The 13,277-nt window shown below is 47.7% G+C and overlaps 4 protein-coding genes across 4 annotated transcripts; 2 read left to right on the top strand and 2 right to left on the bottom strand.

Annotated features, from left to right (window-relative positions):
- Nucleotides 1-1,094: 1,094 nt before the first annotated feature.
- T069G_09156 (uncharacterized protein) lies at nt 1,095-2,996 on the top strand (the record flags this gene model as incomplete). Its single annotated transcript, XM_056176366.1, has 2 exons — nt 1,095-1,220; nt 1,335-2,996. The coding sequence occupies 2 exons, from the start codon at nt 1,095-1,097 to the stop codon at nt 2,994-2,996; spliced, it is 1,788 nt and encodes a 595-aa protein (XP_056024844.1).
- A 690-nt stretch (nt 2,997-3,686) lies between these two features.
- Nucleotides 3,687-4,840, top strand: T069G_09155 (uncharacterized protein; the record flags this gene model as incomplete). The annotated part of the gene is made up of 4 exons (XM_056176365.1): nt 3,687-3,726; nt 3,922-4,182; nt 4,232-4,709; nt 4,780-4,840. The coding sequence occupies 4 exons, from the start codon at nt 3,687-3,689 to the stop codon at nt 4,838-4,840; spliced, it is 840 nt and encodes a 279-aa protein (XP_056024843.1).
- A 378-nt stretch (nt 4,841-5,218) lies between these two features.
- Nucleotides 5,219-7,115, bottom strand: T069G_09154 (FAD binding domain-containing protein; the record flags this gene model as incomplete). Its single annotated transcript, XM_056176364.1, has 2 exons — nt 5,219-6,937; nt 7,029-7,115. 2 exons carry the CDS (start codon nt 7,113-7,115, stop codon nt 5,219-5,221), a joined length of 1,806 nt encoding a protein of 601 aa, XP_056024842.1.
- An 897-nt stretch (nt 7,116-8,012) lies between these two features.
- Nucleotides 8,013-10,487, bottom strand: T069G_09153 (uncharacterized protein; the record flags this gene model as incomplete). The annotated part of the gene is made up of 5 exons (XM_056176363.1): nt 8,013-9,514; nt 9,596-9,763; nt 9,822-10,005; nt 10,063-10,189; nt 10,258-10,487. 5 exons carry the CDS (start codon nt 10,485-10,487, stop codon nt 8,013-8,015), a joined length of 2,211 nt encoding a protein of 736 aa, XP_056024841.1.
- Between the last annotated feature and the right edge of the window lie 2,790 nt (nt 10,488-13,277).

Raw genomic sequence — 13,277 nt, 5'->3', positions numbered from 1 at the left:
TTTATTGCTTCACTATTTCTGCAGTGTGTTAGTGTTTTGCCTATATTTTCCCTATGTTGAGTGCCGTAGGCTCAACGCAATACAACTTACAAGTTTGTAGCATTTAATACGGCTTCGATACCTTCCTCTGCACAGACAGCTACTTTTTTCAAGATGCTACATCGCCGCTTGTAATCTGGATGCCTTGTAGCTGTCGCCGAGACCCATCTCTCAGCTCGTTGTAGTGCGTGTTTAAGGCTTCGTGCATTGTGTGATTTCCGGAAGATCAAGAAGCAAAGGTAGATATATAGCTCGATCTGGTCATCATCCGAAAGAGCAGCATGAGCCTCTGCAAGGGCCTGGAGGTCTTCCTCGCTCGCTCCATGAAGGGAGGATAGCAACTTGGCATCGATGCGAAATTCCTCCATAATAATAAAAATACTACAGCGTTGAGAGATGAGAAGGATGGAAACTGCGAATCCCCCGCTATAAGGACATTTACATTGAGGTTACACCGCGGCAGCGCTACTGCCTAAGAGCCACCCCAGCAAGTCGAATCTCTTTACCGCCTGCAACTAATGTACTCCTACGAGTCTTATAGGCTGTTTTATCAATGTCTAGCAGCATGAAGGCGAGGCTGCCCCAGCTGCATATCATATGGTATGCTTCTGCGGGCTTAATTGGATGTTCTATTAATGCCCAACGAGGCGAAGCTGCACTGTGCCTTCCCCTCCGCCATATATGTACATGTACATGCATGCTTTTGTGAGCTTCACTACATGTAAATGTAGATAGGTACCTAGTAGGCATTCTATCAATGCCCAACAAGGCGGATTGCTATACCTCCCACTCCGCTACATATATGACGTCCCATGCTACCTTCAACTAGACCCTTGGCAACTTTCATTAACATACTCACACAATAGAAAATTCTATATATTAAGCAGTCTACAGTGCCTACCAGCCATATTTTATCACATTCTTAATCTGTTTAACGGCTGTTAAATATGGCACATATCCTATCTTTTCCCACGAAGCGCTGGGCTATTTTAGTCGGGCTTGACTATTATAGACAAGGAGAATGCCTTCGGGGTTGTGTAAGAGATGTATCGAAGATGAAGGAGTATCTAGAGTCAGGGCTTGACCCTGTAGACATTACGATGCTCACTGCGTCAGCATCTCTCGATTCATCTTCTCAACTTCCCTCAGAGGCTCAAGACTCCTGGCCAACACGGTCGAACGTAATTAAGAGCCTGAAGAGAGTGATTGACTCCGGAAAAAAAGGCGACCTTGTTTATATACATTATTCAGGGCATGGTATGCGTCAAAATAGCAGTGCTAAATCTGCTAATCAGTCGGAGGACTTGGCCCTAGTTCTCTTCGAGAATAATGAGCATGGCACAAGTTATTTTAAAGGAGATATTCTGGCTAGCTGCTTTAAGAAGATGGCCGACCGGGGACTCATTGTCACCGTCGTTCTGGACTGCTGCTTCTCGGGAAGCATCTTGAGAACCGGCAACGTTCGAGGGGTAGGTATTCGGTCTGTCAAGTACAACCCTACTGTCGAAGCTGCCACTTCGCCAGAACATCAGGACGACTTCGGTTCTCACGATGGAGACTATCCTCTTCGCAGCTATACATTACTAAATCAGTGGCTTGTTGATCCGAAAGACTATACGATCCTATCTGCGTGTGGCCCTCACGAAATCGCACACGAGCTCGAACTCAGCACCGGAGAACGAAGAGGAGCTCTCAGCTACTTCCTCGTGGAAGCGCTATCTGCCCTAAGGAAACGTGGCGTAGATATTAACCACGAGTCTATCTACGAGTACATGCGGATCAGATTCCACGCTTCTTGGCCACGCCAAACGCCAATGCGCTATGGAAATAAAAACTTTTCGTTTTTCGGCGGTCCTGCTATTGCATCTAGCAGACCGTTCGCCTACGTGTACACAAAGAATAATAGCTTATGCTTGGATGCGGGAGAGGCCCACGGCGTTCACACGGGTGATATTTATAAGCTACACCCGCCTGAGTGGCTGGGAGACTCTGCTAACCAGGTGGGTGACACATCAGTCACGGCCCGAGTCGACACCGTCCGCTGCCTGACCTCGGATTTGACGAATGTCGAACCGGAAACAACCAAGAAAGAGATCGGTACGGGCTGGCACGCGAAACTACTCACATCTCTCTCGCAGCGCAAGATTTCAGTACGGCTGCCGGCAAACGTCTATGATCGAGTCCACCAGGCGAAAACCCTGGAAGACCAGAGCTACCTGCACTTATGCATCTCCGATGACGACGGCGAGGCATGCATGTTTAACGTTGTCTTCAATGATCAAGGACACTATGAAATACTCGACGGATTAGGAGGGACCATTGCCAATCTACCATCCATACCGGCCGGTGCTCAAGGGGCGGAACAGCGACTGATGGACACCCTACAGCACCTTTCCAAGTTCAAGTATGCCGAGGGTATCGAGAATCGGACACCCGATACCTCCTTTGAAATGCTGTTCTCGCTTGTTTCCTACGTCTGCGACGAAGAGCCGAGCATCTCAAGTGTCTTTGACGTTGAACATGGTGGTACCTGGCAGCTTGAGATTGAGAATAAAGGCAAGACTGCCTTATACTTTACTCTTTTCAATTTCACTCCATCATGGAAAATCAAAAACCTTCTCTCAGAGTTGGGCCACAATGGCTTTTGGGTTCTGGAGCCTAACAGTAAGGCGGTTCTGCCGCTAGTTATGAAGGTCCCCGAACTTCTTCAAATAAAAGGCACGCGGTGCTGCGAAGATATAATCAAGGTCTTTATCACTAGCAAGGCAACATCTTTTCCGTCCATGATACTACCTGAGATTCCTCTTTATAGATCACACTATCGTGGACAACACGACGAGGCTCGCGATGGATTATTAGCGCTTAACACAGGCTTAACAGGATCCCCAAGCGGCCATAATACGGGGTATGAGAGATGGGCTACACAAAACTTCATCATCAAAACAAGAATGACTTAAAAACTTGCTGGAAATGTTGATTTTATGGATTCAAGTAACTTTTGTGCTGTTCCTATTCATCGTGGTACCTAGCAGGCTACATACAGGTACATGGACTCTCTATTCAAACAGCTTCAGGGCTGCTTCTGCAACCCACTGGCCATCATTCACTTCTTGCTGCTGCTCATTGCAGAGTTTATACATTCTGTGTTCAAGATGAGCTACCAGATAGGGACCAGTCCACTCTTTGAGTTTGGAATTATAAAGGAGGACTTGATCATTTGGTCGGAATTTAGGTGGCTTCTCCTGGTTAGGGATATACGGAGCGTGATATAGAAATTCAAGTAGTTTTTCTTACAGAGGAGGACTTCTTAATGAATGGGCGACCGCCATCGTGAGGGAATGTAAACTCAGGAACAGAAATCGATCTGCAAAGAATGTTAGGCTAGTGCTTAGCCTATGCAGGATACCTGTAGTCTTACTCTTTGGTTGAGTTCATGGTAACTGCTAGCTAATACAACTGCAGATCCTATAAGCTGCTGTAGTGCTCGAGATGAAAAATTGAGAAGTAGCAAAGGCAGTTGGGCGGCAGTATGCAAGGCACTGCCCGTCCCACTTTATATATCCGTGCCTTATATCTCCCAACGCCTGCTGCCTGAAGCATCTGCCCCAGGCAATGTTTTGCGCTTTACTCATCCATTTGAAACCGCCATGGAATCATCCAAAAGAGACCCTGAACTAGGCGAACAAAGTGAGCGAGGCGGACCGTCCTCCAGGCCAAATAGACACATTAGGTACTTCAATTGGCTATCATCATGGATCAAAACATGGACCAAGGCTGGCACTGCCACCAAAGACGCCTGCGAGATGACTCCAAGGCAGACGACCAGGCAGAGTATAGAATTCCGGCGATCAAGATACCTGCGATATGACTGACTATCCATAGTCGAAGATTTTCCCCCAGGATACCCTCAGTTCTCGGCCCTGGTCGCCTCTCACGATTCATTCCACATCTGCCGCCGATTTTCCACGTTGCGCACACGCTTGCTTCTCCTTAAGCAAGACAGGCTAACTCTCCTCGAACGCCAACTGGAGAAAATTGATCGCAATGAGAAAGCCATGTTATCATTAGGCAGCTGCCGGGTGGATAAAAACGAAGACAGACGGGAGGTCCTCACAGAGATCGACAATGCTCTGGCCGACTACGGTACTTACTGCTCTCTCAAGGCTCATTAAGATGACTGACAGCTTCATAGACGCATTTTTAGAACGACACCAGCGAGCTCTAACTCTCAGCACCGCCCCGTCCCGCCCTGTGTCAAATCTCTGTAACTGGGTCGAAAGCAAAGGCTCGATAGCACGGGCTGAAACGGCTTATTTGGAGCATCAGGAAGATATTTTCTCTCTGGCTGCACCAGAGGATGATATAACTTCATGGCTAGAGACTTTGGCGGAATATATCGCCCTTTACTGCAACAAATGGTTCGCCAAGGCTGAAAACTCGCAAGAATCAGACATATACATCTTCCCGCCATCATTAATACAGAGAGCAGTGCGAGTCTTTCTAGTGCCTCTCGTCACAGTCCTCCTTCTCACTCCCGTTATTATCTGCAACTTTATAGACGATTTGACGGCTAGGTTGGTTATTGTTGTCTTTACGACAACTGGGTTTATCGCCGCTCTATCTTGTCTTATTAAAATCAGAGCTATTGACTTGATCATAGCTGGCGCAACGTGAGTTCTCTTGTCCCAATTCACTTGCTCATGGCTACACATGATTCATAAGGATAACATTGGGATGTAGATATACCACTGTCTTGGTTGTTTTTATTTCAGGCACAGGCGGAGGGTCGAATTACTACTGATTGAGCCGTATTTGTTTGTTATCTTAAACCCCTTGATGAAACAAAATTGAAATAGTGTAGTTGAGGTGATTACTTATTCATAGCCCGCAAAGACAAAAGGGATATAGTTGAGGACTTTTAAGCGCACAGACCAAAGGATGCTATTGATTGAATTGCCATGTCCCCTTTGTACAGTGAATTTGGTGCACCATGCCGAAGGGTGTAACGAACTGATTTATATTAAATAGTGTAAGGTAATAAACTACACTTGATAGAACGTAACAAAAGTCCTACCTATAGTACCTAACTTGAACAGGTAGAAACATCCCTTTCCATTATATCTCTGTCTATGTCTATAATTTCCATTGCCACATTGTCTAAAATACCAATATTTGGCGTCTAAGCTCTGCAAAGATGTCCATCTGGCTGCTGAGCCCAACTATCAGACCCAACACATGTCTGACAGTAAAACAAGCCTGTCGGATCGTACTTTTGCTTGATAGCCGCAAGCGTAGGCAGCGCGTCTCCATAGAAATTAGATAGATAGTTGGGATCGAGATAGTTGCCCTCGTTCATGTACGAGCCCGTGCTCGGCGCAAAAACCTCCTGAGCTTTGCCTTTATTAAATGTAATGTCGTCCCGCGCCTCAGCGATATCTGCATACGGCGTAACATCATCCCAGTTACGGGCCACAATATTAGTAAGGAGCGCGCGGCGGTAGGCAGGGTTCACGCCTGTGAGCGGCGGAGCGTTGACCACAGCACCACCACCGGTGATATCAACAACAACGGAGGTGTTCTGGCCAGGGAGACCTGCGGTAGCATTGACCATCTGTCGGATCGCGGCTGTATTGGCAGCAGTGAGATGCTTTTGCTCGTAGAATCGCGATGACATGAGAATGCCCCCGCCGATTGCCATGGAGTTGTTCTGCAATGCCGATGTGTAGCTAAAGTAATCAGGGAAAGGAATAAGCTGCAGAGTAACGTCGAGGCCTCGCGACTTATACGGGGCTAGATTAGCCATAACTGGGGCCATCGTCGACTGCACTTGCTCCACGGTTTGGTTGAAAACACCAGTAATCATCTCCAGCATGCGTGATGGCGGCGCCAGGGACGACTTGCCATCCCACGCCACCCAGGCTGCGTAGCCTTGCACACCACCGGCGAGGAGGGCCGGCGTCTGCTGATACCAGACTGTCACGGCGTCGAGAAACGTCTCCACGTCATCCACGCCCGTTTGTGGCGACATGAGCAGCACAACACCAACCATGGGCGTGTCGGGGTAAGTCCGCACAGTAGCGCTTGTGACAACGCCATACGTGCCTGGCCCGCCGCCGCGGAGAGCTTGGAACAGGTCTGGGTTGGAGCAAGGACTTGCCAGGACTTGAGAGCCATTGGCAAGAACCACGTTATATTCCAGGACCTGGTCTGTACCCAGGCCGTACTGATGCATAGCAGCACCATGTCCGCCGCCCTGGAGATAACCACCCGTCATTCCAACAGAGTGGCAGGTCCCGCCAACGACCACGACACCTTTCTGGTGTGCCTGCGGGTAGACGTCGTCAAATGTGACCATACCATCAAGCTGCACTGAGCTGCCGCCCCAGTAAGAACTGCCGCCCTTCTGGACAGCTGCACAAGACTGCGTTGGAGTATAGACATCGTGGAAGACAATAGGAGGTTGGATGGAAGGGCGTAGGTAACGGGTCCAGATTTCCAGACTGCCGGCCCCGGCGGATCGACCGAGAAAATCGTGCCCCGTGTTCTTAATCGTAACGCGGATGTTGTACTCTTTGGCAAATTTCAACCCAGCGCTGATGGCTTCGGGGGTGGTGGCATTGATGCTGTAGGTCGCAGACTCGCCCATCGAGCATGATGACGAGTTTCGCCCAGGGAGATCGCAAGCCCATGTGTGGGGGAAGTCATATCCCGTGGGGAATTTGGCCTGGAAGACCGAGTTGGCCCAGTTTGCCTTGATATCGGTGCAAGCAGCATCGTCTTGATGGGCGCCTGGGTAGCATGGTGCGGCGACTGGAACATTCCTAATCAGATTCCCCGAAGTCGTCTTGTTCAAAGCCGCCCACGCCGCATCAGATGGCCAGCAAGAATCACCAGGAAACTAGATGTAGCGCACCAAATTAGGCATTGAAGCTTCTCAACCGAATATATCGATTCACACAGGGAGATGAGTGAACAAGATATGCACTTACACATTTGCAATCTGCCTCAGCATTCTGTACTAAGCCTGCCAGAACGGCAGCTCCAAGTGACGTGAAGAGATTCTTACGAGCGACCATCGTAAACCGTGGATGAAATATGAACGAATGAACGAATTGATGTGTGTAATGACAGAGAGAGCAGATGGAAAAAGAGACACATCATTCATTTATATAGATATTTCAAGATCCCCTAGTTTACGCAAAAGTTATTATTACTATTCCTATCACATATAAGATCTCTCACAGATAAAGTTAGATGCTGCACAAACTCTACCATATGCCGGGAATCATTATGATTCATTACCTGGGTTAAAGACTAGACATTGGCTGATCCAGATTCTAGAAGCACTGGTAATGCAAGGGCTCCCAGTAATACAGGGAATAGAGTGAGAATATTCCGTACATTTCGCTCGCTGAACAGCGATGGGAGCGAGATTCTAAGACAGATCAGGTATTTGCAGGGTTTTTACCGAATGGAACTAGCGTTCTTGCCTCATGGTACTGTAACGTTCTGCATCCACCGTGCCCCAGATTTGATGATACTCTGACCGTCAATTGCCGGGTACCCCTTTCTCAATAGTACATACGTATAGTATTTCACTGACTTCGGCTTCTTCTAGTCATACGTAAATACATGTAAGCATGTTATCAAAAGCAGTATTTGCCCCATGTGAATAGGTTAGGGTTGCTGTTAGCCGATAACCTACATCCAGCATTCCATAATATTCATTAAATTTGTGTATGTATGTTTCACTGCTTACACCCCAGTATCGAACTATGGAGTTGTTGGCAGCTCAGTGCCACTTTTAAGACCGAACCTTTATCGAGCTCATGGGCAGAGACTTCAGATGGGAGAAAAAAATACATTAGGCGGTTTATTATATACTTGCAGTTCTATTCGGTGGTTTAGACCTCAGCATCCACGTATATATAACTCATAGAAGCATCCTCAACGACAATTGGATTTTCATTGACCTAGAGATCGTCTAAAATTTCCATGTTTAAAAGGTTATCCATCTCTTCAAGATCTTCTGAAATCTTCTCCCCTGACTCTTTCACGCCGTCTTCAATTGCCTTGAGATTCTCTTCGTCTTCTACTGCAGCCGGAAGGCCAAGGGCCGCCATCTCTTCCTCGATCTCTTGTATTCGTTTCTCAAAGTCTCGATGGTAAGCTTCTAGCTCCTGCTTGGCGAGCTTCTGTATGGCCTTGGAGCTCTCCTCTGTTCTCTTCTCGAGAAATGTTTTTGCTTTTTTCTGCTCGTTAGAGTCGGCACTCAAAGGTAGGTTGGCAACTAGGCGGATGCAAGGGTTGATATGTGTCGTAGCAATCTCCTGGTACATATCGACCGAGTGCACCACAAAGCTGAAGTGGCCACGCAGAGTGATGACACTCTCGCGGATCATCTGAAGCTGCGCCTCACTATAAGCAAGGGTAAACTGGTCTCCTGGCTTTGTGATACCCGCTTTGATCGTCTGGAGGTACTGCTCAGCGTGGCCCTTGCAGACAATGGAGATGATATTGGCCAGCGCGTTGAAGAAGCCCGTCAACTGTCGTACTTGGTCTTGCATTGCTGTCATGATATCAATCGACTTGCGCAGAATCTTCTTCGTATCCTCCATTGTGGCTTCCTTGAATTCGAGCTCCTTCAGCGCCCGCGCGTTCTCGGTGGTTCGATTTGTTACTTGAAGTTGCTTCTGAACCGCCCTTTCGAGATTGTTACGAGCTTCGTTCATAGCGGCTCTGGTTATGAGGAGTTTCTGGTGCCGTTGGCGGAGGAACTTTGAGTAATTCGAATTGCTCGGTGGTACGTTCAGGGCTGCCGAGTCCATGGAGCCTCCAAATCCTTGACCGGGCTGGGAGGCTGCGAATGATCGAAGTTTCGTTGCTCTGTTCAAGAGGGAGCTCGTGGTATTATTCCAGAAATTAATCTTCTTACTCCATTCGTCGTGGTCCCCCCTCGACTTATCTGTCTTGCCTTTTGCTAAGATTGCCGTCGTGACATCGAGTGCTTCATTTAAGATGGCTCGGGCGCTCAACGTGTGTTTGCTAGGGAATTCTCCCAGCCCTGTCTTCAAATCGCCAAGCCGTTGAGCACAGGCTGTAATCTCAAATCCACCATCTTCAACGATGGCTAGCAGGTCTTCGTTTAGTAGCCTATCGAGGTTAAGTAACTGCGTTTCGATCTGCTCAGCTGCAAAGAGAGCGGGGTCAATTCCCAGAGTAGCTGGTTGCTGGCTAGGGACCGCATTCTGTTCGATCGGCCTCGCAGTTGTAGGGATTGACGCGGCTGCTGGTGGCGTATTGTAGATTTTGATAGGAGTCCATTGAGTAACGGTTTTCACAGCCTCACTAGCGGCTTTCACGGTCTCAATGGCGACTTTCGGTGTCTCCTTGAAAATATTTATAGTTGCGTTGACGAGACCGTTGACACTACTCCCACTGCCAATGGCAACTTCCATGGCCAGAGCCGAGATTTCTATGAAATCTGTGTGTTTCAGCATTTGAAGTATTTGGAATAGGATGTGGCCGAGTGAGAAGCGTTGAGGCTAGCACTTACCACCTTTAGCAGCAGTCTTTTGATATTGGCCTCTGGCTTGCGTAAACTCGGATTGAGCATCTTGAATTTGAGCCTCGAGAAGAGCGAGGCAGCTATTCTGACACTCCTTTAGTGCGTTGGCTGCCATTTCCTTCTGTGCTATCCTGACCTTTTCCAATTCCGCCATTGCTGAAAGCCAGCTGGTAAGTAAACGTACATCTTAGGACAAGGCTTGGAGAGTTCGTACCCATCCCATCTGCCATAGCTAAGCTGAGTTCGCCAGCACATTTGACAAGGGCGTCAAATTTTGCCTCGGTGTCTTGTGCCCGTTTGGCGCATGTCTCCATATCTTCTTGAAATCTGCTCATGGTATTGAGAAGGTTTCTCTTAGCCAATCGCGGATCTTGTAGACACATAAGAATTGTTTGGACCTACAATAACGAAGTCAGTCATGGCGGCTAAATGCAAGTCTCCAAACGCTTGCTCACATGGCCAGTCTTCCCGAACATGACATTTGTCTGCATTCTGATGGCGCGCATGTTCTTCTCCGCGGAGTCAAATGCGTCGGCAGATTGATCAACAATTTGGATCATGGCACTTGAGAGGATTTTTCGTCTAAGAAAAGCGTTAGCAATATTGACGAGTGAATGCAAGAGACCGTGGATTAGGGCGGTCATGTTTACTGTAAATGTTGAAAACCACTCCTAGGCTCCTCCAAGTGGATGCACAATGCTTTATCTGAGAAAGCTAGAAGCTTGATCTGTCCGAGCAGATTGATGGCTAGCGGCGCCATCATCAGCATATCGGGAAGGCTCTGACCTTGGCCCAGGCTTAGTTTGAGATCTTGCTGCAGGCGTCTTGCAGCCTCGCGCCGGGCAACGGCGACTTCACTGGCCTTCACAACTTTAGCCATGTAAGCAACATAGATGAAACAAAAAAGAATGACATGCCAGAAGAAAGAGTTAAAATATCCTCAAAAATCCCCTTTCAAGTTCTCGGGGTGCGTCGCAATTACATATAGGATACATATTGTCAAGAAATGCGTACCTACGCCGCCTCCAAAAATACATGTATATAGTAACTGGCCGGAACAGGCAGCCCTCATCCGCATATTGGGTTTCAAAGTTGGGCATCAATCTAGTTAATCAAACATCACAAGACGAATAACAAAGCATGTGTCGCCTATTCATTGGGCGCTACATTCATGCAGTTGCATTTCGGTGACAATTCGGTGGCAGCTTCATAACAATGAATTTGGGCACCCAATAGACAGTAATAAGAACCTCAAGGAAGAATATTCCTGGGGTCGTGGATAGCTAGGCAGGAATAGCCTCATTATCCAGTTCCATGGAGATGGTGTCTCGAACGGAAGTGTTAGGGATATTTTGCGAGCCGTCTATTTTACAAGCAAAACTTCTCAAGGATATCAATACGCTCGAACAAGGACGACGTGACCTTGATCGGCTATTTGAATCAAACCGTAGTCATTAATATATATTTGGTTTTGAAAGCCACCAGTGAGATCATATTAGCTCTTTTCACGCCCAACTCGTTGCTTATGTAGCATCTAATCAGCCTCTGAGGCTCACGTCTGCATGGCGCCTATTATTAACGCCTAGCTCCAGTCGACTGACACTCAGCACTTTCCATGTCACCATATCAATGTGAAGATGAGAGTGACATGCGCGACTCGCTGGAGAAAGTCAGGGCGAAGAAACTTGATATAGCTGAGCTAACATCTCAGGCTGTGGACCATGCCAAATTATATTCTTCGCCCAATAATGGCATCGCAAAAAAATTATCCGTTGCAAGATATAGATCCTATTCGTTCATTAACACCGTATCCCGTAAAAAGAGATATTGACATCGGATTGGGCATAGAGACTGCTCGGCTTTCCGCCAACCCGAGCTTCATCGCCCTCTCATATCTGGGGTAGCGCAGTGATATGACATGTTGAAAAATTACATATCTTGCGATGATGAGCCAATCGCCGTTGGCTAAAATTTGTGAGAAGCTTTAGCACAGCCGCGTGAAGCGCAAGAGCAATCCCTATGCTATCTGTATTGATCTGAGGAACAATGAAGAGCAAAGCCACTAATCCTGCTTATGCCTTCAATCTATGCCTACTTATGATATTGATAGCCCAATCAATAAATTGTATTTGATACATTGCAAATGTTGTTAGAAAGCCCCCAAAAAGGGAAGTCCTTCACTCATCTAATCTATGCGCCAAAGCCTTGGCTGACTGGGGCCCTCGTGTATAAGCCACACAATAAGATCCATATGGGACCTCTGCCTAGAAAGGGGGGGATAGATGGGGTCATTTTTGAGAGTGTCCAAAAGAGCGAGGCTATGTAATCTGGGTTGCTTTAATCTAGTGGGTATTTCTTGTTCATGCGCGGGTGTTGCCTAAAAGGAAGAAGAACATGAGAACGTTGAATGCTGTGAAATGACGAAATCGTGTGAAGGAGTTACGTTGGATGTGCAAGTCATGCGGGATGAATTGGGGGGTTGATAATTGGCTTGATGGCCATGAATCCGCCAGTAGTGCCCGGGTAGCTCAATTGGCTAGAGCGTGCGGCTTTTAACCGCAAGGTTGGGGGTTCGACCCCCCCCTCGGGCGAAGACCCTACTATCTTTTTTGCTTTTAATGCATTTTTTGTTGTTGGTTGGTTGTAAGATAAAGATGGAAATGAGTGATGCTCTGATTATAATCCTGGGGTCCTTATTTTTCTCTTTTTTTGATCATCTTGGATGACAGGGGCGGAACATTGGGAATTAATGCCGAGGATGTAAGATGGGCGTGCAGATTTGGTGATATTGGACTAGCCAAGCTGCCCAAGGGCACTAAAAGGCTAGGCAATGAGTTGAACTAAGTGATAAGTGGACGAGAATTCACCAGGAGTTGAAATGGGAAGGAGATGCGTTGGCAAGCTTGGTGAAGTGACAGGTGTACAAGCTATTACACCTCGGTCAGGCACCTGTGAGGGAACACCTGGTGAATCCATTGCCCACGTACCTAGTTCTCGATCATGAGACGGGGCAGTCTCGTGAAGCCATCACCACTCGGAGGGACAACACATCAGGCTTTTGGAGCCCCTTATTTAGCCTCGCAGGACGCTGATACTATGACACTATGACAGCGTGAGTCCATGTAAGGAGAGACGGTGTAAGCGGTGAAGGTGAAAGGGGAAATGGATATACTACTAAGTCGTGGCTGTGAACAGCCAAGTCCTACGCGAGTGGCTGTTCCGAGCTGCTGGTATCACCCGGTGAGTATCACCATGATGGGCTGCTGTCATCCGTCTAAATACATTAATGCCAACATTGAAGACTAAGTGTATATGGGTTAGTAGGATTGGCAGCATGGGGTATGTAGGTATGTATGATTGCATGCTGGCAGGTTGTTGGCATGTTGTTGGCATGCAAGGTACCCCCATCATGGAAGTTTCATCCAGGCGTCTAGATTGGCGCAGCGAAGGACCAAGTAGCCGGAATTGGCAATCGCCGGAACATTCATCCACGGCGGGAGAAGGAAATAAGACTGGGGAAAAAGAAAAAGCCCAGTCGGAAGCCTGCAGCCGGATCTCATGGTGTTGAATGTTGGCAGATTGCAATTTGGGGCAGTTGGAGCGATAGAGGATTCAGGCTGCTTGCAAGGCTGTTTCCGATAACTGGAAGAGGACTGGAGTGGTTGCATGT

The sequence above is a fragment of the Trichoderma breve genome, chromosome 6 (genome assembly GCF_028502605.1).
Source record: "Trichoderma breve strain T069 chromosome 6, whole genome shotgun sequence".
Classification (NCBI taxonomy): Eukaryota; Fungi; Ascomycota; class Sordariomycetes; order Hypocreales; family Hypocreaceae; genus Trichoderma; species Trichoderma breve.
This window is presented reverse-complemented; position numbering and strand designations above follow the sequence as displayed.